The 27,602-nt window shown below is 47.8% G+C and overlaps 1 protein-coding gene across 2 annotated transcripts; it reads left to right on the top strand.

The window, feature by feature from the left end:
* PLAT (plasminogen activator, tissue type) lies at nt 1-27,602 on the top strand. Of its 2 annotated transcripts, XM_036999156.2 has the most exons (15): nt 1-174; nt 8,462-8,557; nt 10,629-10,724; nt 11,520-11,562; nt 12,718-12,855; nt 13,137-13,247; nt 13,584-13,758; nt 14,237-14,328; nt 21,604-21,778; nt 22,257-22,342; nt 23,585-23,780; nt 23,870-24,006; nt 24,169-24,309; nt 25,241-25,407; nt 26,707-27,602. In XM_036999156.2, the coding sequence occupies exons 3-15, from the start codon at nt 10,653-10,655 to the stop codon at nt 26,863-26,865; spliced, it is 1,692 nt and encodes a 563-aa protein (XP_036855051.1). In that variant the 5' UTR covers nt 1-174; nt 8,462-8,557; nt 10,629-10,652; the 3' UTR covers nt 26,866-27,602. The 2 variants fall into 2 exon arrangements, with proteins under 2 accessions (XP_036855051.1, XP_036855050.1); XM_036999155.2 differs by lacking the exon at nt 8,462-8,557 and having other exon boundaries at nt 3-174.

Genomic DNA, 27,602 nt, shown 5'->3' with positions numbered 1-27,602 from the left:
GCATCGTCCTGCTGCAGAGAAACCCGCCCACCCAGGGCCACGGACCCCACCCCCTGCCTTGACATTTAAAGGAGGCCAGAGCTGTGCAGGGAGAGGAGCTGGGGTTCTGCAAGCGCCCAAGACTGCTGGGAAGGCCTCTCGGAGGGACGGAAGGCAGGCAGGCAAGGAGTGGTGGTAAGTTGAATTCTGTGCCTCTGTCCACCCATCTTCCCTACTCTCTCTTCAAAGCCTGCCTGGCTCACTGAGCCAGTGAAGAAATGCCTGCACCTAGGGACTGACTGTAATTCAGGCAGAAAGAGAATTAGCTGGAATCTGCACCCAGAGGGAGATTTCGTTTTAGATCTACATTTGCCTGGGCTAGGCTGAGCTGGTTTGGAGGGTTGAGGCGGTCGGGGAGGGAAAACAGGAGGCATTATTTCTTGAGGAAGAAATCCATGCTTGCAGAGTAAAAAGAAGGTGAAAAGAATTATATGCGAGGGCTCTGAATAGACAATGGGAGCATCTCGTGACTAACGGGCGAGGAATGCGAAGTCAGCAGCCTGCCTGAGTGGGAGGGTCCGTGGGTGGGCGTCTGGCGGCCTCCTCCCTGAACAATCCCGGATGAGGCCGAGAGGGACTTACCTAAGGCATGACTTCCTAGGTGGGGAAGAGAAGGAGGCGCCCGACACAGAAAGGCCTGTGATCTCCCCCACGCCCCCCACTCCATCGCCACGGGGCACTGTGTCCTCTGGCTTTTTGCCCAGTGTGCAAGTGTGAGGTCCTGCTTAAAGACTTTTCAATTACAGGGGAAAAATAGCATCAGTGGTTTTTATTTCTAAAGCACTCTGCAGGAAGCACATGCAGGCGCTCCTGGTTTTCCCTCTTATTACCTTTATTAACCTCACAGGGAGGGAGGAAGGGAGAGGGGACGGGAGGGAAGGAGGAACGTAGGCTGAGCTCCCAGGTAACTAAGGACAAACTGAAGCACAGAGAAGTGTGGGCTGGTGATTTACTCGGTGGCGGAGTTGGAATTACAAGGGTGAACCTCTGCAGCTGACTGATGATGGAAAAAGACTGTGTGTGTGTGTATTGCAATCCCATGAAGAACTTCTGCAGTTGTAACTGGTAAGCAGAGTTCTCAAAGGACTTCCTAGCAATTTCTGCCCAGTTCCCCCTTCCCGGGTGGGAAGACTCCGGGAGCGAGGCACTGACTTGTCCAGAAACAATATATGATGGTCAGCACGAGCTGCTAGCTCAGTGCTTCCTGAGAAAGCAGAGTCAGACCCCAGGCACCAGCAAGGACGTGTAGTATTGATCTAGGGACGGCTGCACATCGGTTTATGCTACCTAGGGTGTTCTCAGCGACGCCAGCCCTGAACCTCTGGGTTTCGTCAGGAGCAAACGGTGGCTTCCTTCTGCCCAGATGGCCCAGTCTCTTCCAGACTCCCCAAGACCATCCCAGGTTATTTTGTGATGCCTCCTGTTAGATTCCCCCAGTGTCTGTGCTTTCCCCTGGTTGCTTTATAACAGGCCTGGGACTGGTCGTGCGGCCCGGGAGGAGCTGAGGGACAGCCGTGATCCCCCTATTTGTGCTCACTGAGGTGGCACTCTGGGACTTGGTTGTTATTCCCAGGGCCTAAATTGTTGATGAGCGGAGCTGATGATGATCAGTGCGTGTCATAGTGACAAGCAGCCAGCCACACCTAGCAGCTGGAACCATCTCAGGCTTTTGTAAGCTAGTGGCCTGGACCACAGGCGTTTGGGGAAATGTGCTGTCAGGGGAAACCTGTTGCTAATCTGCCAGCGGGAGCTTTTCTGGTCAAGGGGTTTATAGCAACGTGAAGGGCCCTTTGTGTAGAAGCAGGGCTTGCCTCAGAACTTCCAAAACTTCCAAGTGTGTGCAGGTTATTTTCAAGCAGATGGCCGAGGGGACAACATGGTTCAGAGCAATGGTAGTGGACTTAGCTCTGTTCAAAACTCAAAATTCATATACTTCTCAGAGATATTGACTATCTGGTGGTGAGGAAAAATTTAGGTTTTGAGTTGAAAGGTTCAGTTTCACTTGATTATTTGGCACTGTGCAATGTAGTCTTAGAATAAAATTTTTATTTTCTGTGAGTGACTGACTATCAGCTTTGTCCTCAGATGGCTAGAATAGACAATGAGTAACCAGAATATTCTATTCATTCCTTCTCTGGGCCATTTACTTTGTATGCAGAAAAATTTTATCCATAATTTCAGGCTATAAACCTCATCCTAGTCAACCAGCTCATAAAACTACATAGAGTAAGTTCTCAAATCAAATCAGGTACAAGAGTGAGGATGATTCAGACTTATAGAAAGTCAGAGCTGGAAAGAATCTTGGAGATTATCCACCTTGGTCCAGCCCAAAATCCAGCCACATGGTCTCTTGATATTGGCTGAGTTGTCGACTTACATATAAAGACAGCACATTTTCTTAGTGACATTTTATGCATTTTATATTCCACTGTCCTGCCGGGAAAATAGACTTTTGCAGAAAGGGGTAGAGGGACAGATAGGCTCTCCATTACCTGAAAAATAAGACCTATAGCAGAAGGGAAAATGAACGTGTCACACAGCAGGTATTTCATACATACTTTTTGAAGGACTGACTGAGGCACGTTCTGGCGCTGATCACGGTGGCCCTGGGCATGCTACCAGCTGTTCTTCCTACAGGACTGATACAACTGGGCTCCTTAGCTGCTGCCCAGCACCCTCTGTGCCAATGGCCACGATCCAGAGGGTGACTCTTGGCTGACAGGCCCGCTGGGGTGTGCAGGATGGTTATGGGTGCTCTGACGCAGACTCCTTAGCTTGGAGAGGTTTGTTTGGGGATTATCCTACAGAGCCTGATTGTACCTGGAGCCTGTGAAGTGACTACTTCAAGGTTGGGCTGGACCCAGAGACTGGACCTGTGTATGAAGAGCCTTTTCTGTTTGTTATATGGTCACAAATATTCCAAACTGACCTCTTCCAAAGGCCTCTATATCCTTAGAACAGTGGGGCTTTCCAAATTGCACTTCCTCCTAGGAACACCTTTGAAGGGAGAGCCTGTGCTGGGAATCACACAGCTTTTGCCCAGGGACAGGTATGCATGCTGAAGAGTAAGGGGCTCTGGCTGCCTGCTGCTGTCACTCTGGGCCGCAAGCAACTGGCCCATCTTGGGGCTATGCCCTTCATTGCCTGGCAAACTCTACTTCTGTTGAACAAACAGCTTACATAGTATCCATTGGGAAAAGCCTACTTGACTAGCCCCATCTCAACAAGAATGAGCTGGTCCCCCTTCTCCACATGCCTGCAGGACCCCTCCTCCCTGCGCATTCCTACCTCCCAGCCCTGCCTGCTGCAGATCACAGTGCTCGTTGCACTGTACTGCGATTATCTAGTTGCTGTCTGACCTCTGCCTAAATGATGAGTTTTTTAAGATAGAGCATATTTGTCTTTATGACATGGAGCCTGTGCCTGGTCCATGGCTGGTGCTCAGTAAACACTTGCTGATGAATATGTGGACTTAGTAAATCACCTGTGAATCCAAGAAAGGAGGAAATTAGACTGAGCAGGGGCTTGCAGTCCAGGTGGATAGGATGGTGATCTGGTACAGCAGGAGGGGGGCACCCCACGGAGGTCCTCAGGTCCCTCTGGTAGAGATCTTTGCCTGAGTGGTTTGATGTTGGCTGAGTTTCCTGCAGGTGGGGAGGCAGGGGCTCAGTGGGGAAGCTAAACCCTGTAATTTACTATGAATAATCTAAAAGAGGCAAGACTACTAGTCACCTTGATCGCAGCTGGCTAGTCAACATTTTGTCGTGTTCACAGGAAAGAGAACCTTGTTTTATTTTTGCCGGATTGTAGCAAGAGCTGGGATGGGCCATCTGGGCTACAGAGAGAAAGGGACGGTTTGGTTTTTTTCTGGGAAGTTCCAGTTTCCTTATTTTTCTCACATGTCTGTGGTTTCCAAATATCCATGTGCATCTGACAGGTGTTTTCAGTAGCATGGGCCTCATCCTCCAGCTGTCTCGGCTGCTAAGTCCCACCTCCTCTGTGAGTCCAGGGTAACCCTGGCATGGGGAGGTGTGAATAGGCCTGGGAAAGGCAAATAAAAAAACAGGTGAAAATAGGATAAGCAACACCAGCCCATATTCAGGAAATAACGGCTCCTGTTAATACTGTTCTGTGCACATAGATAAAAGGCATGCAATTTACAAATCATCTGGAAAGGATGCAGGTGCCAAATTTAAAATCAAGTGTAAAAATTCCAGTTACCAGCAACCACAAGATGTCCAGAGGATCTAGGAAACAGTCTTTGGAATTGACGCTTGACCACGATGGCCATAGAGCCTGGCATCCCTTTTGCCTTGAACGCCTCCAGTTATTGTTCCAGGGAGGAGCTGTAAACTTTGGTGCTCCCGTTACTGAAGGACACAGGTGGTATAGTAAGGGCAGTTCATCCTGCGGTGCACTGGCCGCTGAGCAGGGCCTCTGCCGGCTTTTTCTCTAATTGCCACAATGCAGCAAGGCGGAAATGTTTAGCCTGTTCTTGAAACCGGGAAACCACTCACAACCTATATGTGGCAGCTGGCGTTTGAAGTTGAGAGGTTATGCCCCTTGTGTTACAACACGGTGCTCCTCCAAAATGTCACCTTGGAACACATTAAGATGTTGCAATCTGCGTCAGGACACAGGGAGGAGTAGCGGAAAGAGTATCGGGTTTGGGACGTTACAGCTGGGTATCCTGCATCTGGGTCCCAGTGTCACCTCTCCCAAGGTGCGTCACCTTAGCACCAACTCAGTTACACTCTTTTGAAGTTCAGTTCTCTCCTCTGCAGAAACAAGATAATAATATTGCCTTAAATCATTCAGTGGACAAAAAGGGTTTTGTAAACTCTGTGCCTGGCAAGTGGTAGGCACTCAAATACCTGCTGAGTGAGTGGCATTAATCCACACACATTTCTGAAAAATATGCTAATACGTCACTTTCATGTGAGTCTAACAAAAGGTGGACAAATTCGTGTAATGATACTGTGAGAGCCTTCAATAATTTTTCTGATTCATGTGTGTTGAAATCTGGACGTACGCTGAAAGAATTTATCAAATTATTATTGCATGTTTGATTCCCTTTTAAGGGTGTTTGCTTTAGGGAGTGGAAGGAACCAGGGGAACTACCTTCATTGCTTCACAAGACAATCTTTGAGATTAACATTTATTGCAGGGTTTAGATTCCGATTTGGGGTTTAACATTTTCCTGCACTGACTAATTGAGTTAGCGTTTCCCAGCCGAACTTTGTTTTTTCTTCACAAGGATCTAGTTAATCAGGAAAGAGTTCCTTTTGTTCTTATCATAGGACAGATGGGATGAATTTCTATTTTCCTGGGCCCACAACCAATAATCCCTATTTCCTCTAAATAACAGGGATTTGGAGTTACCACAGAAGAGAAAACTTATTTTATTTTGCCTCATTGTAGTAGCAAAAGCCAGTGTCTACCATCTGGGCTACAGAGAGAAAGAGATGTTTTAGTCTTTTTCTGGGAAGTTCTAGTTCCCTTATTATTCTCACACAATGTCTCTGGTTTCCAAACATCCATGTGCATCAGATATTTCTGATCCAAAAGATGGATCGTTGAGAAGGCGAGTATGCTCAGAATAGTTTTTTCTAAGTAGCCAGGTTAATTTCATATAACTTAGCTACAGGTCATATGCCTTTATTTTGAGGATGTTTTGAGAGTAACTAAGTGACTGAGTGGAGATAGTGGAGATGGAAACCAGGAGAGGTTTCTATTCTCCACACCTCATTGGACTTGATCAAATGAGATAAGAAACAGACTCTTCCTCTCTCCTCTGCCGGTTGTAAAGAAGTCTGTTCAAGAAGAGAGAAAATCAGTTCTGGCACACAGCAACTTACCTGATGAAGAGTTAAGAAGTGCTTATACGATAGCAGTTTTTGAAATGGTTATTATTCTGAGAGCACAGCCTCTGTAAAAAGCCGGACCTGGACCAGAGCTACCAGGCCAATGGCTTCTATCCTGGGTCTGACTTGGTAACAAAGATGAGCTTTGGTGGAATTCCACCACCTCTGCAATGCCTGATTCCTCCTCTTCCCTTGCCCCCTCTCGTGTCCTGACTCTAGTGACATGCCTTGCCACTTCCAAGGAGTTCTCATCATTTTTCTTCTGATTTGTCAGCATCCATCTTGGGCCATGATGGTTGGCGGTGGGGGGGCTCCAGGAGACTGTTTGTTTTAAAGCCGTGAGTCATTTTAGGGAACTGCTATGCTTGGAAACTGATTTTCTCTTACTCAGATTTCCAGAGAGAAGTTTTGCAAAGCAAACCAGTAATAACCTGAGAAGTTTCCCCAATAGTAAAGTAGCAAACCTTGCACATTTTGCCAAATTTGATAAGAGTGTTAATTTACTTTTGTGTTTCCCTTGCAATTTCTACCCTCAAGCTTGCTCATGTTTCTGCTTTTTTTTTGCTGGCAAGAGGAGAGACTACAAGTCTTGAAGTCCTACACCAGCTCCACTGGGGCAACTGCACTGTCGGTACCTAAAGTCATAGAGCTTGATGACTGGTTGACTGCATTCGTCCTACAAGTTCCTTTATTGCAAATCGCTTTATAGCACATGCTCGAGTGTTTAAATAAAAGCGCTTATACCCACTTACAGGTGTTCCATAGTTTACACAGTCTGTGCACACTCCTCATTACACTGTGCTCAGAGCAGCAGAAACCACAGAATGTTAGCCTTGGAGGACACCTTGGGAGCCCAACCCACTTGGTTTTACATCTCTGAGAGCAGATTTTATGTCTGAAAATAGATGCTTTCTGGAAGGGCAGCACATTTTTATTCAGTCATTTTAACCTTATGTTAATTACTATATCAGTTCCTTTCCTGAGAGCAGATTTTTATGGGGGAGGATGGAGAAGGAAGGAGGATGGAGGAGGGGGAAAGGCCGTGTGAAGGCACCAGGACAGCTGTTTACAGCGTTCCCCCGGGGCCTTCCTCTGACTGCCCTGTGGCCATTCCAGTGGCTTCACCTAATCCAGACTCAAACAGTCATTAACTGGCGCTTGTCACTTAGCATATTCCCCTCACCGATTTAGCACTGCAGAAATGACCGCTGAGTTTCTGGCTGGCATAATTACTGATTTCTCAGCCAGCGCAAATCTTTGCTCCAGGGACCAGGCATTCTCTTCTTTTCCCTAGAACAGTCATCATTCATGGTTGTTCAGAGGGGCCAGGGGACAGTCACTCTGTTGCTGCAGATAGCAGGCTCCAAGGTGGCTTCCAGGCAGGAAGGTCTGAGATGTTCTGCACATAGGCGGAGGCCTCTGACCGCAACCCTGCAGTCTGTGTCCCGCACAGGGATACCGGCCCACACATCCTGGAGATGCAGGCCACTCTCTGCTTGCCAGGTCACATGTCCTGGTTTCTCTAATTTGCACAGGTTCTTTGTCAGCTTGCCAAGATCACAGCTGACACAGCTGAACTCCAGCCACCAGAGAGGGTGCCTTTTGCAAATCCACAAAACTCAGCTTCATGTGCTACGGTGGGCCTGCCAGGGCTGGGGCTGTGGAGACCTGGGAGCCCCAGGACCTTATGGCCATTCAGCCTCTTCTCCTGCTGTGAGGCCGCCAGTAATTCTGGGATTCGTGTCCAACAGCAGGGGGCCACCCTCGTGGCTTTTCTTTTCCTTCCTCCCTCCTTTCTTTTTTAGTTCTTTGATTCTGGGAAACTGTAAAGTTTAGCAGAAGGAAGAGAACACAGGGGGAAAAAATATTGGTCTTTGTGTTTATAAAATGAGCCTCTGAAGGGCTTCTAACACTCCTCAAACCTCACCTCCCACCCAGGCTTCCCCAGAGCACCTGGCATTCCTCCCCTGCCAGGAGCCTGGGGCCGTGGTGGCCTTGAAGTGTGTCCCAGCACAGGCACCTCAGCCTGGGTCTGAGTCCTCCTTTTTTGCATTCGCTCTGCTCTTTGCGAGGCGCTGCCCCCAGACCTCTACACTGTCCTCTTTGACAAAAGCAAAATAAGGACACATCTCCCTCCCTCTCTTCTTCCTCCCTAGTTCTCGGCTGGCTGCGCTGCTTATGTGCTGGCGGATGACTCATCTCTTTGTCCCGCTCTTACCCCACTTGGCCTGCCTGGCTACTCCGGTTGCCTTTGTGCCGTGGGGACCAAGCTATCACGTTATTTGTGTGACACCCATTGGCACTGAGCCGCTCAAGGCCTAAAGAGGCGCAGGCAGATAAGGACCCAGAGAGAGACTGTCGGACTCTCCCAGGGGCAGAAGACAAAGCTATGTGCCTCCCCCCATGCTGATTCTTTGGCTGCAAAGGCCTTACCATGGGGCGGCCCCTGAGTTTTTACACCCAGTGTGGCTGAAAGTCACACTCTCCTCCCCCATTTGTCCAGGAAATGCAAATGTGCTAAATATCCACTTCTCCCTTGGCAATTTTCCAACATCTAGAATTGCACTCCATTGAGGAGGTTCCCAAGTTCTTGAAATAAAACAGCAACTCGACAGGCTTCCAGAGAAAAGACTGAACTAAGGCTCCGGGCTTAGGTGAGTGAGTGTGTTGACAGGACTGGCTGGCTTGGCAGGCAGACAGTTAAGTTCCTTGTGGGGCTGGTGCTTCACTTCCCCACTCATTGTTTTCATTCAGATTTTCTTCACGAAGTTCTGAGGGTAGGGAGCCTCCCTGCGCTCAAGGTGTGGCTGCAGCGATGAAAGAAGGGACAATCCACACATGAGTGCAAAATGATTAACATCAGGAAGGGACAGGGAGAGACGCTTAAGAAGCTCTTTTATAAACGATTATAATATATCTAAGTAATGGGATAAAGTTAAGAGGGGGGATTTAGAGGAAATTTGGGAAATTTTGAGAAAGAGATGATTGAAGAAAAACCGAGAAAGAAAATCCGGAGCAGTCCTCTGTGGGTAGAAAATGCCACCTGTTCTGGACAGCCTCCCATCCCTGCTTTTTTGAAGCTGCCTTAAAAGCAGTGAGTGTTAGCAAAGCTCCCCCTCCGTGTGAGCACACCTTCTCTGACCCCAGAGGGCACCCGGCCCTGCCCTGGAACGGCTGCCCATGGGAACAAAGACCCATGGCCTAGCTTGTTTCCTTCTAGCGGGGGAGGAGGGTGCTGGTTGGCAAAACTCCCTCCGAGCCTGTGGCCTGTGCTCTCCTGTCGAGTCACAGTGACCAGCCTCTCCCGCCCTCTGCCCCTAGCCTGTCTCCAGCGGCCAGGAGGAAGAGTGGGACATAGACTCTGCTGCCACCCCATTGCCCTTTATTTTTCATCCCTGCTCTGCAGGGGGCCCGGGACCTGAGGTGAACAGGACGACTTCCAGCTGGAGGGTTTTTTGCCAAGAGACAAAGAAGGGCCAGAGCCAGACCAGGAGGAAGGCCCTGGAAGCTCCTGCACCCACCGGGCCCTTGGTGCCCGCGGGATGAGGGGAGGCGTGGGACCCAAAGTTGCTGTGGCTGAAGGGAAATGAGTCAAGAGAAGAAATACCCTGATTTAATTCTCTCGGACGTGGACAGGGGAGTGAGCGGGCCGCCAGACCACAGAATAACACCCCAGCCGACTCACCTACTTTGAGCCGCTGAGGGCCGGATCGCTGGGGAGAAAGGCACGTGGAAACTGGGAATCTGGGGTCCAGGAAGGTCTGAGTCTAACGGCCAAAAACTAGACGCCTCTGTGCCTTTCTGCAGAAATGCACTTTGCCAGGCCCTCCTATTAAAGAGCAGAATTCTGATGCAGTGGTGGGGAGGGAGAGGGCTTTCTGAGGGTGGACAAGGAGGCATGGAAGTGACAAGTGGTAGAGGGAGGCAGGCTGAGGTGGGCTGTCCTGCAATGTGCCCTCCACAAAGTCCTTAGGCTTTCCTCTGAAAAGGTCAGGGAGGGGACATTACCGTGGCCCCATGTAGTCAGCCCCAGGGCAGGACTTGGCTTCAAGAGAAACCGGTGATGAACATACGGTACTTGTTTAATTAATTTAAAGTTGAAAGAACTGAGGTCCGCGGGCTGCCAGGAAGAGACAGGGGTGCGCGCCCCTCCAGCCCGCTTAAGAATCTGGGCAAAGTGATCTTCCAGTAACCTGGGTTCCTTGACGGGTGGGATAAACAAGATGGGATCCATGCAGACCCTGGGACGGTGCTCAGCCTTAAAAAGGAAGGAGAGCCCGACACAAGCCACAACACGGTTGAACCCTGATCACGCGATGCTGAGAGAGAAGCCAGTCACGGAAGGGCGAGGGGCGTGGTTCCCCTGACACGAGGTCCCCGGAGGAGGTGAACTCAGAGACGCAAGGCGGGAGCAAGGCTGGAGTTCGTGTTCGCTGGGACTGCAGTTGCAGGAAGGGAACATGAAAAAGGGCTGGAGGTGGGGGTGGGGCCGGGCGCACAACAGCGCGAGTGCACTCAATGCGCCAGGCAGCGCTCACACGCGGGTGAGGTGATGAGCTCCACGTTGTATGCATTTTACCACAATGAAAACGATTAAGGACGAGTCTTCCAGAGCCTTGCTGCTGCCTTCCCTGCCGTGGGCACAGAGGCCTGGGTGAAGCCACAGGCTCCTGAGCTTTGACCTCTCACATCACCCCCTGAGGCTCCTTTCCTTTCTTCTTCCAGTTTAAGGGGCGCTCAGAAGACGCAATGAGTGAAGTGAAGCGACAGCTGCTGTGTGTGCTTCTGCTCTGTGGGGCAGTCTTGGCTTTGCCCCGACAGGTGGGTGTGCGGGCTGCGCCTGGTGGCCGCCCATCGAGGCTGGGCACTCCCAGCCCCTCCCCAGCGCGCCCAGGGCCCCGCGCAGGGCGGCGTCAGAGGCGGGCGCCAGCAGGGCTCCCTGACCGTCCCCTGCAGGAGCGTGCGGGCCACAGAACCCTAGGCCCTGACTCGGACCCAAGTAAATGGGTCTTAATTCCTCTGCACGGCTGTTTTTAAGGAATGTGTTGGATAAATCCTTAAGATATTTATGAAGACTACCTGAGCCACGTGCCCCGGCAGCAGGCCCGAGGCCCCGTTCCGCTCGCTCTCTGGGACAGCTGCCCGTTGCACAAGCTCTCTGCAAACGCCCAGCACCCCAGCACATGGCAGCCGGCCCAAGGGGCCGTACCTGCGCAGCCGGACTTCAAAGCCGGGAGTCAGGGAGCCTGGTGGGACCACGGCTCTACTGCCCAACCCACCAGCCCCTACCCAACGTGGCTGACCTCACATAGAAGTAAAAGCCAGTCCCTTAGCAGCACCTCCAGTGCTCCGGCACCGCATGTGACTAGGGGCTACCACAGAGGCAGCTCGGGTAGTAAACACTTCCACCATTCAGAAAGTTCTGGACAGCACCAGGGCCGAAGGGGAGGAGGAAGTAGATCAGAAGGCAAGAAATTGGCTTTTCATCCGAGGGGGGCGCTCCGGACAGGCGGCCTCTGCCCGGCGGGTTCACGGCGGGTCTCCCGGTTGGGCTTCCTTTATTCCCCCCACATCCGGCATGTGCTGACCCGCCCTCCGCCCCTGGTTTCTCCGCAGGAAATCCACCCTCGGGTGGGAAGAGGAGCCAGATCGTACAGAGGTGAGGCACCGCTGGGATGGGCGGGGGCCCATGGGGCAGGGCGGGGGGCAGGGCAGGCTGCCATTCTGTGGCGACTCTGACGCCCAAGCTGTCCCCTCCACCACGTTAGCTGAAGCCAGCGAGCCAGGTTCTGACAGTCAGGCTGCCACAGGGTCGCCAACGGGTGGGAGCCTGCGAGGTCGGTGGTCCTCAGTCTCGTACACAGATGAGAGAACGGAACCTGGAGAGGGTGAGAGTGACTTGCCCATGGTCACCCTGCAGTGGCGTGGGGAGACTTTCTCTGTAGAAGACCATGTCTGGGGTCCACTCCAGACGCCTAGGGAACATTCCCATTAGGTTTTGAAGAATAAAAAGTGCTAATGGCTGCATAGTCTTGCCCCTGATTTGAAGAACTCTAGGCCTAGCTGCAAGTCCAAACCTGGGACCCTTGCCTCTCCTCCTCGGTGACCTAGTTCCTTTGGGTCTGGAACACTTTGCAACATCTACTTAAAAGTGGATGTTTCCCTAGAGTGAGTCACACCTTAACTCTTAAGACCTATGAGGTTGGAGAGCACAGCGCTTCCTACACGGGTATCCTGGCCCCAATGGACCCTCAAATAACAGTATTACTTATGATGAACATAATGGTACTTGTTTAATTAATTGAAAGTTAAGTTGGCATTCTGGTTTGCAAACAGAAAGAGAGAAACAATATTAACAGGAGTCCTCCTACTATTTTCATTATGCCACAAATACTAATGGAAGTAGCACATTTTCTGCAGACTGAAATGTCAATTTTCTTTGTTTCGGGCCAGAAAGGCATCATTTCAATGTGCTAAAACTCACGTGGATCAAAACCTCTGGTAGACAATTATACTTGTGTATGTGATTATATGCATGCGTGTATTTCTGATGCATTCACATGAAAAATTAAATTACTCAGTAAATGTATATTTTGATAGATAAATTCTTTCAAAAGGAGGGCCCATCGGAGGAAAAATAATAAAAGGAGTCTTTGGTGACAAACTGTTGGGCATCTGCTGTCTTCCAGCTGGGAGCAAGAAAAGAAGGAAGGAGGGACTATATTTAAAGGAGGGAGGGACTTCCTCAGAAGGACCGGGTGGGTGGCCGTTTTGCTGCGTGTGCCTTAAGTGGCCGGCCTGTCTTTCGTTACAGTGACCTGCAGAGATGAGAAAACACAGATGACGTACCTGCAGCACGAGTCGTGGTTGCGCCCCGTGCTCCGTAACAACCGGGTGGAATATTGCTGGTGCAACGGCGGCCGCGCACAGTGTCACTCGGTGCCCGTCAAAAGTACGTATGACTTCAGGCCGGGCCTGGATTTCAGGGGCCCAAACCCTGACTTTCGTGGCCAGATGTTCAGATCCTCCCGCGGAGCCCCCAGGCATGTTCCACCTCAGGCAGGTGGCTTCACTTAATGAGTTTCAGCTGCCTCATCTATCATGGTTTGCTGGGAGTCTTAAATGAATTGATTTTGCCAACCACTTCTAGTGGAGCCGACATGTAGTGAGCACAAAGTTTTAACTGTCTCGGAGCTGCTTTGAAAGTAATTACACGTTTCCTTGTTCACATAGGTTGCAGTGAACCGAGGTGCTTCAATGGGGGCACGTGTCAGCAGGCCCTGTATTTCTCGGATTTTGTCTGCCAGTGCCCTGAAGGGTTTATTGGGAAATGCTGTGAAATAGGTGAGTAGTAGAGGAATGGGTGTGCAAGGGATTGAGACCCCAGTTGCCAAATCTACCGGAAGGGAAAGGAAGTGTGTGGGGGCAGGGGAGGGGCAGGGAAGGATCACCCAAAGGTCGGTTAGGAAACCAAAGTGCAGGGCCTGATGGATTGAGCCTTGGGTGCAAATCTTGAGTCTGGCCCTGCCACCAGTCCTGGGACCCCCATGGCCCCTGAGGCCATAGCGTCAGCCATCTTGTTGGTTTGGGGTAAGAACGGGAACGGATGCAAAACCCTCTTGGAAAACTAAATGAAAGGGGATTCACATGTGAGGTGTCTCGTGTCCTGCTCTCACTCAGATGCCAGTGCCACGTGCTATAAGGACCAGGGTATCACCTACAGGGGCACGTGGAGCACAGCCGAAAGTGGGGCTGAGTGCGTCAACTGGAACAGCAGTGTCCTGGCCCTGAAGCCCTACAACGGGCGGAGGCCAGATGCCATCACACTGGGCCTGGGGAATCACAATTATTGCAGGTAAGAAGAGGCCATCTTCCCCACTGAGTGGGCCTTTCTCTGGGGAAAAGCTGCTACAGTTGGGGAAAGACATACCCAACCAGTCAGGGCTCTCCAGAGAAGCAGAATATACATATATAGGCACAAAGTAATTTACTTAAAGTCAACTGATGGTAGACGTGGACCACATCTACAAAATCCCTTCACGACAGCATCTAAATTAGTGTTTAAATGACTGGGCACATGGTCCAGCCACATGAACACATAAAACCATCACTGTCTGCCCCTCGGCAACTGGGCACCCACACACGTCTCCTTAAACCCTACTTAATCTCCAGCTGAAGACAATAACCAAGTCATACTTCCAGCTAACATGATACAACTAATCTGTGTGCGACCCGAAGCACACCAGCCCTTTCCCCAGAAGATGCCAAGCCCCTCAGTCTGAAGGGGAGGCTTCATTTTACCCACACCTGGCCCTCTTGGACTGATTTTGCAGAAACCCAGACCAAGACACGAAGCCCTGGTGCTATGTCTTCAAGGCAGGGAAGTACAGCTCCGAGTTCTGCAGTGTGCCAGCCTGCCCCAGGGGTAAGTGCAGCCTCCCACTTTCCGGCAGTGCCATGTGCACAGAGCCTGCGAGGCACAGGCTGCCAGTCCTCCTGCAGCAGGAACACAGGAGGAGGCTGCCAAATCATTCTGGTTGCAGAGGTCAGGAGACTAGAGGCCTTTTCCCCAGGCTGTCTGTCTGACCTTGAGCTGACCTCTCTACCCCCCACCCTCAGTGTCCTCATCTACAGAGAAGGGGGGCTGCATCAGTGATTTCCAATCCTTTTGAGCATGAATGGAGATTCTCCCTTTTGTGATGGGCCTGTTTCTCAGTCTCTCTATCATGAAAGATTTTTGATGTGAGAAAATCTCCCAGGTTTAAAAAATACCAAGTCACAAAAAAGTACTATTAAGTGGTTCTTGCACAAGTAACTGTGTTTTTTTTATCACAAATAGTATGAAAAATGTTTTAAAGTTCTAAATGTTCATATATAAACATAATAATATGCATTCCATCTCCCAGTAAGGTTGGGTTTGAGGACTCTTTGCAATAATGCTAGAGCACCCTCCCATCTCCCAAGATCTGGTCTCAGTTGGGACTCCCTGGTCTAGATGATCTTGAAGATCCCTTTTAGGAAAAAAAAAGCTTTTTCTGCATAGTGGTGTACTTAATCAGTTTCAGATGGAGAGACAGAAGGGTTATAGGGCAAATAAGGGAATAGGCAGCATCCAAAGATTCAATCCTTCCTTCTTTTTTTTTTTTTTTTTTTTTTTTTGCTGTAATTTTTTGTCTTCATATATTATAAAGTTGTACATATTTTTTTTTTTTTTTGAGAGGGCATCTCTCATATTTATTGATCAAATGGTTGTTAACAACAATAAAATTCATTATAGGGGGGGTCAATGCTCAATGTACAATCATTAATCCATCTCAAGCCTAATTCTCGTCAGTCTCCAATCTTCTGAAGCATAACGAACAAGTTCTTACATGGTGAACGAATTCTTACAGAGTGAATAAATTCTTACATGGTGAACAGTACAAGGGCATTCATCACAGAAACTTTCGGTTTTGATCATGCAATATGACCTATAAACCATCAGGTCAAATATGAATATTCATTTGATTTTTGTACTTGATTTATATGTTGATCCCACATTTCTCCTATTATTATTATTATTTTTATTTTTAATAAAATGCTGAAGTGGTAGGTAGATGCAAGATAAAGGTAGAAAACATAGTTTAGTGCTGTAAGAAGGCAAATGTAGATGATCAGATGATCAGGTGTGTGCCTATGGACTAAGTATTAATCCAGGCTAGACAAGGGCAGCAAGACATCCACGGATGCAGAAGATTTCTCTCAAAGCAGGGGGGGTGAGGTTCTGAGCCTCACCTCTGTTGATCCCCAAATTCTCACCTGATGGCCCCCCTGCGACTGTGCCTGTCTTAGGTTGTTCCTCCCTTGAGGAATCTTACCCGTCTCTGGCTAACCAGTCATCTTCCGGGGCCATACAGGGAAATGTAAAGTTGGTAAGTGAGAGAGAAGCCATATTGTTTGCAAAGGTTAGCTTTTTACTTCTTTGCAGATTTATGCCCTGTGGCTTCTATGCCCAGCACTTGTCTCGAGGTATCTTTACCACCTGGAGGAATTATGATACTCGGTAAATTCGATATGAGGCACGAATTCTATTTAAAGTTTGTAATTAGGAAGGAAGAAGAAAAGCTATAGATGTAGCATATGAAGGAAACTTGGGAGGATTGATTATTTCTTTGACATATCTTCTTGTATAGTACCTTAAGTATGTATAGGTTTTAAACTACTAACTAATTTGCACACACATATTGACATAATAGGAATACGGTGACATAAACAAAGCAAATCTATAATTACCAGCCATCTCCAGTGAAGCCAAGAAAACCATTTAGGCACCCTAGGCATTTGTGAAAATTTATCTATGATATGATGGATATTTTCCAACTGTACTTGAACCATCAGACAAATTAAAGCAGCCCATTTCTGGGATCTGTTCACATCCCATATGTTCTTTTAACCATAGATAGTCTATAGTCATGAGATTTTGGGGTGCTACAACTTGCACCCCTCCCAACTCCTGGTTGAGTTCCAACAGTACAGATCCAGTCAAATTCGTTGTCTCACTGTATGCACATGCCAGCCTAGACATCTCCCTCCTCCTTCTTATGGCAAGTCCAGGAGATGGTGGGCTGGATGCAGCCACAACCGCAGCATCGTCCGGATCCCTGTGGAGGCTTTTTGATGATCATCCCCCGGCACGAGTCCTCCAGAGAGTGCTGATGCCGGAAGCTCCTCCTCATATCGTATCTTAGTTCATTTTCTGGGTATCCAAGCTAGGCCTTGATCTTCTGCGTAGAAACAAACAGACCCTTTGCCCACACTTTGACATGCCCTCTATACCACTGTGCAGAACTCATTGGAGGTCAGCACACAGTAACTGCTTTTTTTTTTTTTTTTTTTAATTAAGAGAAAGGAATATTATCAGAAAAAAGTACCTCCATAGCTGATCATCTGACACCCTTTAAGTGATCAACATTAAGGATATTTAAAGCATGCGTTGATCTTTGATTTACCAATAGTTTTATCCTGTTAAGGAGTAATCCCCCTTTTCTTTCTTTCTTTCTTTCTTTTTTTTTTTAATTTTTAATCTACACTTACCTGAAGAATACTATGTTTACTATGCTCTCCCCTATATCAGGTCCCCCCTAACAACCACATTACGGTTACTGTCCATCAGCTTAGCAAAATGTTGTAGAGTCACTACTTGTCCTCTCTGTGTTGTGCAGCCCACCCTCCCCTTTCTCCCTCCCCCCATGCATGCTAATCTTAATACCTCCCTTCTTCTCCCCCCCCCCTTATCCCTCCCTGCCCACCCATCCTCCCCAGTTCCTTTCCCTTTGGTACCTGTTAGTCCATTTTTGGGTTCTGTAATTCTGCTGCTGTTTTGTTCCTTCAGTTTTTCCTTTGTTCCTATACTCCTCAGATGAGTGAAATCATTTGGTATTTCTCTTTCTCCGCTTGGCTTATTTCACTGAGCATAATACTCTCCAGCTCCATCCATGTTGCTGCAAATGGTTGGATTTTTCCACTTCTTATGGCTGAGTAGTATTCCATTGTGTATATGTACCACATCTTTATCCATTCATCTACCGATGGACATTTAGGTTGCTTCCAATTCTTGGCTATTGTAAATAGTGCTGCGATAAACATAGGAGTGCATCTGTCTTTCTCAAACTTGATTGCTGCGTTCTTAGGGTAAATTCCTAGGAGTGGAATTCCTGGGTCAAATGGTAGGTCTGTTTTGAGCATTTTGATGCACCTCCATACTGCTTTCCACAATGGTTGAACTAATTTACATTCCCACCAGCAGTGTAGGAGGGTTCCCCTTTCTCCACAGCCTCGCCAACATTTGTTGTTGTTTGTCTTTTGGATGGCAGCTATCCTTACTGGTGTGAGGTGATACCTCATTGTAGTTTTAATTTGCATTTCTCTGATAATTAGCGACGTGGAGCATCTTTTCATGTGTCTCTTGGCCATCTGTATTTCTTTTTTGGAGAACTGTCTGTTCAGTTCCTCTGCCCATTTTTTAATTGGGTTATTTGTTTTTTGTTTGTTGAGGCGTGTGAGCTCTTTATATATTCTGGACGTCAAGCCTTTATCAGATCTGTCATTTTCAAATATATTCTCCCATACTGTAGGGTTCCTTTTTGTTCTATTGATGGTGTCTTTCGCTGTACAGAAGCTTTTCAGCTTAATGTAGTCCCACTTGCTCATTTTTGCTGTTGTTTTCCTTGCCCGGGGAGATATGTTCAAGAAGAGATCACTCATGTTTATGTCTAAGAGGTTTTTGCCTATGTTTTTTTCCAAGAGTTCAATGGTTTCGTGACTTACATTCAGGTCTTTGATCCATTTTGAGTTTACCTTTGTATATGGGGTTAGACAATGGTCCAGTTTCATTCTCCTACATGTAGCTGTCCAGTTTTGCCAGCACCATCTGTTGAAGAGACTGTCATTTTGCCATTGTATGTCCATGGCTCCTTTATCAAATATTAATTGACCATATATGTTTGGGTTAATTTCTGGGGTCTCTAATCTGTTCCACTGGTCTGTGGCTCTGTTCTTGTGCCAGTACCAAATTGTCTTGATTACTATGGCTTTGTAGTAGAGCTTGAAGTTGGGGAGTGAGATCCCCCCTACTTTATTCTTCTTTTTCAGGATTGCTTTGGCTATTCGGGGTCTTTGGTGTTTCCATATGAATTTTTGAATTATTTGTTCCAATTCATTGAAGAATGTTGCTGGTAATTTGAGAGGGATTGCATCAAATTTGTATATTGCTTTCGGCAGGATGGCCATTTTGACGATATTAATTCTTCCTAGCCATGAGCATGGGATGAGTTTCCATTTATTAGTGTCCCCTTTAATTTCTCTTAAGAGTGACTTGTAGTTTTCAGAGTATAAGTCTTTCACTTCCTTGGTTAGGTTTATTCCTAGGTATTTTATTCTTTTTGATGCAATGGTGAATGGAATTGTTTTCCTGATTTCTCTTTCTATTGATTCGTTGTTAGTGTATAGGAAAGCTACAGATTTCTGTGTGTTGATTTTGTATCCTGCAACTTTGCTGTATTCCGATATCAGTTCTAGTAGTTTTGGAGTGGAGTCTTTAGGGTTTTTTATGTACAGTATCATATCATCTGCAAATAGTGACAGTTTAACTTCTTCTTTACCAATCTGGATTCCTTCTATTTCTTTGTTTTGTCTGATTGCCGTGGCTAGGACCTCCAGTACTATGTTAAATAACAGTGGGGAGAGTGGGCATCCCTGTCTGGTTCCCGATCTCAGTGGAAATGCTTTCAGCTTCTCGCTGTTCAGTATAATGCTGGCTGTGGGTTTATCATATATGGCCTTTATTATGTTGAGGTACTTGCCCTCTATTCCCATTTTGCTGAGAGTTTTTATCATGAATGGATGTTGAATTTTGTCAAATGCTTTTTCAGCATCTATGGAGATGATCATGTGGTTTTTGTCTTTCTTTTTGTTGATGTGGTGGATGATGTTGATGGATTTTCGAATGTTGTACCATCCTTGCATCCCTGGGATGAACCCCACTTGGTCATGGTGTATGATCCTTTTGATATACTGTTGAATTCTGTTTGCTAATATTTTATTGAGTATTTTTGCATCTACATTCATCAGGGATATTGGTCTGTAATTTTCTTTTTTGGTGGGGTCTTTGCCTGGTTTTGGTATTAGGGTGATGTTGGCTTCATAGAATGAGTTTGGGAGTATTCCCTCTTCTTCTATTTTTTGGAACACTTTAAGGAGAATGGGTATTATGTCTTCTCTGTGTGTCTGATAAAATTCTGAGGTAAATCCGTCCGGCCCCGGGGTTTTGTTCTTGGGTAGTTTTTTGATTACTGTTTCAATTTCTTTGCTTGTAATTGGTTTGTTTAACTTTTGTGTTTCTTCCTTGGTCAGTCTTGGAAGGTTGTATTTTTCTAGGAAGTTGTCCATTTCTTCTAGGTTTTCCAGCTTGTTGGCATATAGGTTTTCATAGTAGTCTTTAATAATTCTTTGTATTTCTGTGGAGTCTGTCGTGATTTTTCCATTCTCATTTCTGATTATGTTGATTTGTGTTGACTCTCTTTTTCTCTTAATAAGTTGGGCTAGAGGCTTATCTATTTTGTTTATTTTCTCAAAGAACCAGCTCTTGGTTTCGTTGATTTTTGCTATTGTTTTATTCTTCTCAATTTTGTTTATTTCTTCTCTGATCTTTATTATGTCCCTCCTTCTGCTGACTTTAGGCCTCATTTGTTCTTCTTTTTCCAGTTTTAATAATTGTGATGTTAGACTATTCATTTGGGATTGTTCTTCCTTCTTCAAGTGTGCCTGGATTGCTATATACTTTCCTCTTAAGACTGCTTTCGCTGCATCCCACAGAAGTTGGGGCTTAGTGTTGTTGTTGTCATTTGTTTCTATATATTCCTTGATCTCTATTTTGATTTGTTCATTGATCCATTGATTATTTAGTAGCATGTTGTTAAGCCTCCATGTGTTTGTGAGCCTTTTTGTTTTCTTTGTAGAATTTATTTCTACTTTCATACCTTTGTGGTCTGAAAAATTGGTTGGTAGAATTTCAATATTGTGGAATTTACTGAGGCTCTTTTTGTGAGCTAGTATGTGGTCTATTCTGGAGAATGTTCCATGTGCACTTGAGAAGAATGTATATCCTGTTGCTTTTGGATGTAAAGTTCTATAGATGTCTATTAGGTCCATCTGTTCTAGTGTGTTGTTCAGTGCCTGTGTGTCTTTACTTATTTTCTGCCCGGTGGATCTATCCTTTGGGGTGAGTGGTGTGTTGAAGTCTCCTACAATGAATGCATTGCAGTCTATTTCCCTCTTTAGTTCTGTTAGTATTTGCTTCACATATGCTGGTGCTCCTGTATTGGGTGCATATATATTTAGAATGGTTATATCCTCTTGTTGGACTGAGCCCTTTATCATTATGTAGTGGCCTTCTTTATCTCTTGTTACTTTCTTTGTTTTGAAGTCTATTTTGTCTGATATTAGTACTGCAACCCCTGCTTTCTTCTCACTGTTGTTTGCCTGAAATATGTTTTTCCATCCCTTGACTTTTAGTCTATGCTTATCTTTGGATTTAAGGTGAGTTTCTTGTAAGCAGCATATAGATGGGTCTTGCTTTTTTATCCATTCTATTACTCTATGTCTTTTGATTGGTGCATTAAGTCCATTTACATTTAGGGTGACTATTGAAAGATATGTACTTATTGCCATTGCAGGCTTTAGATTCGTGGTTAATCCTTCCTTCTTAAGCCAACGAATCCTTCAGAGTCCCGGCAGACAAAATCTGAGAAGTTAGGGTCTGCTGACGTGACTCTCCATTGAAGTACCTTGGTTCATGCAACCTGATGTGTGTAAGGGAGGAAACCCCTAGCAGCTGTAGAAGTAATTGCCACTAAATGAACACAGCATCCTTTCCTGCTGGCCCTGATATACTCTCAGAATCTCCCTCAACACAGCAACCCAGGAAGCCATCACCAGCTGATGGAAGTTGGGACACCCAGTGGAAGCCATCTGTCATCCCTATGACCAACGGCTGGGAGAAGAGGACAAGGGGAGGAGGGTGGCAGCACACGCTTCTCATGGGCGGGCTGTCCACAGTCAGCTTCTCAGACCAGCAGCCCCACTTTGGCCCTGATGTAAACCCCAACTTGCCTGCTGCCCCACTTAAATGGTTTTGTTTCAGTTTGCATTTTCTTTTATCCAGAAGGAAATGGGGATTGCTACACTGGGAAAGGGTTAGCATACCGAGGCACCTACAGCCTCACCACATCTGGTGCCTCCTGCCTCCAGTGGAATTCCATGGTCCTGATAGGCAAGAGTTACACAGCATGGACAGCCAATGCCCAGGCGCTGGGCCTGGGCAAACACAACTACTGCCGGTACGGGGGTCAGGTCTGGACTGAGGGCCAGGGCGGGGTGTGGGGTGGGAGATGGGATGCCTACAGTCACGTGCAGGGCCCATAGGGTGGGAAGGAACCATGGATATTATCCAGTCCAGATGATTCATTTGCTAGGATGATATATTGTGAAGAGCAAAGTCCAGCAGTTTTTCAACCCAAATCCCATGTGAGGGGGCTGTCCCGTAAGTGTTTAGATCCATCTGCTCTGTTCTCATGCAAGTCCGTCACCGCACAGCTCGCGGTTCTGCCCAGCATCCCCATGAGATGAGAATGGTATGTTGCCAGTAGAAAATGAAGTTAAAGATACTTCCGCTGGTGGGGTCAGTCACAGAGCCAAGTCCAGAACCAGGGTCTCCCCTCAGCATTTTTGCTGTTGGCTCACAGAGCCTTCTTCCCTGTACACAGCTTGTGATGTGGCTGAAAACTGACCGAAACCTTCAACTCTTTCATCATCCAGGAATCCAGATGGGGACGCCAAGCCCTGGTGCCACATGCTGAAGGACCACAAGTTGACATGGGAATACTGTGACGTGCCCCAGTGCTGTAAGGGCGGGCCGGCGGCCACCTCCTTGCCCACCCTCACTTCCTCTGCCACCCCTGTGTCTGCACAGCTCCCCGGTCTAGACCAGCTGTCAGGTTTCGGGAGGGCCAGGCCTGGTGGGATGGGGACACCTGGGTGTCCATTTCCCATGCACCGAGTGATGGGGAGGAGCAGAAGGGAAGAAAGAACACAGCAGTTTCTCTTAGGATCCGTTCGGCTCTTCATTAACAATGCCGATGAGTGTGAGGAGGGCTCCCAGGCACGGCTCCCTGGAGAGCAATGCTTTCGCAGCATTGTGTGGCAGGGGCCGTCCTCCTGTCTGCACTGGCTGCCTGGGACACGGCCTCAGAAGGCGCGGGGCTGCCCGAGCTCTCTGGGCTCTGAGAGGCAGAGCTGGGGTCTGAACCGTACGCCCTGAATCCAGGGCTCGTCCCCTGCTGTGAACTGCTCCACCTTCCCCACAGACACCACCTAACATGCCAGTGGGGGTTACTGATACGGGTGAGAGGCAGAGAAAATTCAAGCTGGCATACTTGGCTAAAAAATGGTACTTTAGTTTGGAATTGTCTCAGAATAGATTATTATTACTCAGTTCCTGTGAACACACAGACCAGCCAGAATGTTCCTTAAAGAACATAGGGTTAAACTGGGCAGGTGGACACAAAGTACCAGTTAAGCACAGTGAAGGCCACATGTGGCGTCCTCAGCAGCAGGATTCGTAGACTGGCTCAGAGCCCAGGGGCTTGGAGTGGTGGGAAAGCTGCTCAGGCAGGTCGGATGTCACCTGGGCCTTGGAGGACAGGTAAGGCTGAGCAGATGGAAAAGATATCGGGCAGACATTCCCCCAGGGGGAAGCTGCACTGGCTCGTTATTTCTTAAACCAGGAAGAGGCTGCAGGAAATAACTATAGAGGCATGAGGCATGAAGCAGAAAGATCCCCCAGATTGGGAGTCACTCACAGGTCTGGGTTCTAGTCCAGGGGCCATTGTGACCTTGGGGAAAATTTTCCCAGCCCCTGTGTTGTGGGGGTTGCAGACAGGGTTCACGTTGAAGTTGGTATGTGCTGGGGACTCAGTGGGGGAGGGCTGTGGCTCTTGTCACCATGAGACTGTCCTGTCCCTCTGTCCTGCCTGCAGAAGAGCAGTGACCAGGAAGGGTTCCAAGAGGCTAAACCAGGCTGGTGCGCAGGACCTGACCTCAGGACCCCAGGCCTGACCTCCATTCTCTGTCCTTCCTGCTTGCAGCCATGTGTGGCCTGAGAGAGTACAAGCAGCCTCAGTTCCGCATTAAAGGAGGCCTCTACGCGGACATCACCTCTCACCCATGGCAGGCTGCCATCTTTGCCAAGAACAGGAGGTCATCGGGAGAGAGGTTCCTGTGTGGAGGCGTCCTGATCAGCTCCTGCTGGGTCTTGTCTGCCGCTCACTGCTTCCAGGAGAGGTAGGTTTTCCTCCCCCTATGGCCTTGAAAGCAGACCCTGTAGAGGGACCCTCAGCAGGAAGGGCAACCCAGCGTTCCTTCTCCACCAGGTTTCTTCCCCACCACCTGAAGGTGGTCTTGGGCAGAACATACCGGTTGGAGCCTGGACAGGAGGAGCAGAAATTCGAAGTAGAAAAGTACATCGTCCACAAGGAATTTGATGATGACACTTATGACAATGACATTGGTAAGATGTCATTTTTCTCCTGCTTCAGTTCCAACTCCAGATGGCACAACACCCCCTGGACTTGTGTTCCTACCTCCTCTTTCCAAGCCCTTGCCTTCATCTCCCTCCCCTAAAATTGGAGGGAGCCCGGCATGCTTATCCTCTTGCTTGCCACCCCCTCAGCCCTGCTGCAGCTGAAATCGGACTCGCCGAGCTGCGCCCAGGATAGCGACAGTGTCCGCACCATCTGTCTCCCCGAAGCCGATCTGCAGCTTCCCGACTGGACCGAGTGTGAGCTGTCAGGCTACGGCAAGCACGAGGCGTGTAAGTGCAAGGCAGGCTCTGTCCCATCCGCCCGCACCACGGTGACACAGTCATTGGCCAGGGGGAAAGCTGGTCATGTGAGGGGTAGCAGCGCCGGTTCCAGCTCTGGCGCTGCATACATGTAGGCGAGTCCCCTGTGTGGCGAGAGCCCATTATCTGTCTTCTGAATCTCACAGGGCTGCTGTGCGAGTCAAGAAAGGTCTGAAATGTACAGCTAGCTTTTTTGAAGGGCTTAAGATGTCAAGAAGGTTGTAGTAACCTCACCCCAGGGTATGAGGTTCTTGGACTGTACAGCTGGGCAGATCTGAGTTTGAATCCCAGATCTGCACCTTGCCAGCAGGGTGACCCTGAACATGGAATTTCATTTAACGGAGCTCCAAGCCTCAGCTTCCTCTGGCGAGATGGAGATAGAACTAGCTATCTCTTAGATTACAAGGGTTAAATGAGATACTAGGTTAAGCCAGTGGCTTTTGGCTAGGGCGATTTGGGTCCCAGGACACATTTGGCAGTGTCTGCAGGCATTTTTGATTGTTGCAATTGCCCCAGCTAATTTCCATAACAACCTTGTAAGGTAGACAGTATTCTATTTGACAGATAAGAATTCTGAAGCACAGTGGAGGTCTATACTGGGATTTAGTGGGTGGAAGCCAGGGGTGCTGCCAGACACCTGCAATACACAGGACAGTGGCTCCAGAAAAACTCATCTGGCCCCAATGTCAATAGTGCTGCTATTGAGAAACTCTGCATTACATTCTATACAACTGCTGTTTTCATAGGTGAAACAATAAAATATTGGCAGTTTTATAGGATTCAAGCTCATACATGTAAAAGCTTGGGAAATGTTTTAGAAAATCTGGCTTTCTCCTTCCAAGTAGTTTATAATAAATAACTTTTCCTAAAACCCTAAGACATCGTCTCTTTTCTGATTCAGCTTCTCCTTTCTATTCCGAGCGGCTGAAGGAGGCGCACGTCAGGCTGTACCCACCCAGCCGCTGCACATCCCAGCACTTGCTTAATAGAACTGTCACCAGGAATATGCTGTGTGCTGGAGACACACGGAGTGGCGGCACCCAGGCCAACCTGCATGATGCCTGCCAGGTATGTGTGCACGTCTCTCCGGCCTCTGAGCCCACTCAAGGGTGAATGTGTTCCTTGGCCAGGAGGTTCTTAACCAAGAAAAAAGTGCAGCCAGAATGGAGTGATTTCATCTCAGGGAGGAGCTGGGCTTGTAGATGAGGGCCCCAGAGAATAAAGCAATTGCAGAAAGATCAAAGCTCCTCAAATTCAAGAAACCTAAACTGCAGGAGATTCCCCCAGTGCTATACCGGAAACTCCACCTGGTTCAGCGTTTCCTGTAAGTCTAAGCAGTGAGTTCACTATTGAAGTGATGGATAAAACGAGACAAATTAAGAAACTCTTGACTTCCGTAGATGCTGGAGAATCGGAGTCGGCTCTGTAGAAGGGGGAAGGAGAAATGGCAACTGACTGGGATATAGGACAGAGATGGCATGTGAGAAATAAGTTTTAAAAACTCATGTTCAGCCCTGATATGGATTTTTTAACCCTGGGAAAGTAAACTGTCTCAGACTCTGTTGGCACCCTTATCAGAGTATTTCTATTTCATGGTAACAAGGCCTGGGGTGTGGGACACAGCCCCACCTGCAGTATTAAGACCTCAGTACAACCCAGGAACTGTTAGTGATGAAACATTGTTGACCTAGAGTATGCCAGGCTCTCCAGTGGGGGGCTCAGGGCTGGAGGGTGGGGGCACCAAAAGAAAGGCAGCCAGAAGTCCTGCTCTGAAGACTTTACGGCTTTGTTCCTCTGAGGTAACATCACATTTACCTGCCTTGGTTCCTTGACAGCTTTTGGTCTCTTTCTGAATGGTTTCTTCAGAAATACCTCCTGTCCTACTCAGCTCAACAGTCATAAAAAGGTTGTATGCAAAGTGAAGTCATGATCTAGCTGCAAGCTTTGAGATAAAAACTAACTTTCATTCAGTAAGACAATGGCAGCTAATTACCAGGAGTATTCCTAAATGTCATACATTGTTCTCACACCTCCCCAAGCTTTCTCCCAGCTGGTTTCCATAATCGCCTCATAGGTAGATGGCATTATCTCTATTTTACAGATAAGAGTTCTGAAGCACAGTTAGCCTAAGGCCACACCTCTAGTAAGTGCTGGAGTTAAAACCAGGGTGGAGGCCTGAAATGCCTGGCTACTTTACAATGTAGATGCAACCTAATTCTCTAGAGGGTATTATCTCAAATTCTCACTGAGATAAAATTTTCCCTCTCTAAACCAAGTATTCTGAAGAATATTACCACCACAATATTAACCCTACGTCTCCCCCAAAGAGTCTGCCATTTTTGCAAACCACACTGTTCTCTCTCGTAGGGTGACTCGGGCGGCCCCCTGGTGTGCATGAAGGCTGAGCACATGACGCTGGTGGGTGTCATCAGCTGGGGACTCGGCTGTGGGCAGAAAGACATACCGGGCATATATACCAAGGTTACTAATTACCTGGACTGGATTCATGACAATATGCAACCGTGACCAAGAGCACCCCATTCCTGGCACCCTGGGAGACCCTGCTTTCTCCACTGGAGAAGACACACCAGGGTGGAGAGCTTCACACAGATGCACTATCGTAGTATCAGCCGGGGGAACCAGCAGGAGAGGCGGGAGGATGTTTTCACGGGTACTTCCCATTTTAGGAGGTTTCAGGGGTTACGTATGCATATGTCCACTACTGAATGTATTCAGTCAGCCAGAAAGACAGACAAATGCCACCCCTTCTGGGACACCACCATCTCAGGCAGAAGAGAGGCACAACAAAAGGCCGACCTCGGGAACTGTCAGCCTGAGCAGCTTTGGAAGTGGGACCACAAAGATAAAAGCATGTCTTGATAGTAAAAAAAAATCTAGATCCTTCAGGAAAGAATTGTTGCAGTAGAAATAGAATGTCTATTTATAGTCACAAGGAAGCCCAACGGGGACCTCTAATAAGGGATGGGCAGGCCAGCCAGATCATGTTCCTCAAAGCCGTGCTTTACACCAAGTCTAAGGCTTTCCCCTCTCTCCACTCTACAGCTCTGGGAAGGAAATCATTGTGTGTATAGTGTAAATCTTTTTTCTTTATAAACTTGATAATAGAATGAGAGACTTGTATCACTTTAGTAAGTGAAAAACTACACTTTAGCGTATTTATATTGATCCATTTTAGTATTTTCTTTGTCTCCATAACCCTATATTATGATGTGCTAAAATAATAAATTCAGATATATTTTTCA

Source organism: Manis javanica, chromosome 12, assembly GCF_040802235.1.
Source record: "Manis javanica isolate MJ-LG chromosome 12, MJ_LKY, whole genome shotgun sequence".
Classification (NCBI taxonomy): Eukaryota; Metazoa; Chordata; class Mammalia; order Pholidota; family Manidae; genus Manis; species Manis javanica.
The sequence above is the reverse complement of the archived record's forward strand: the minus strand, read 5'-3'. Positions and strand labels throughout refer to the sequence as shown.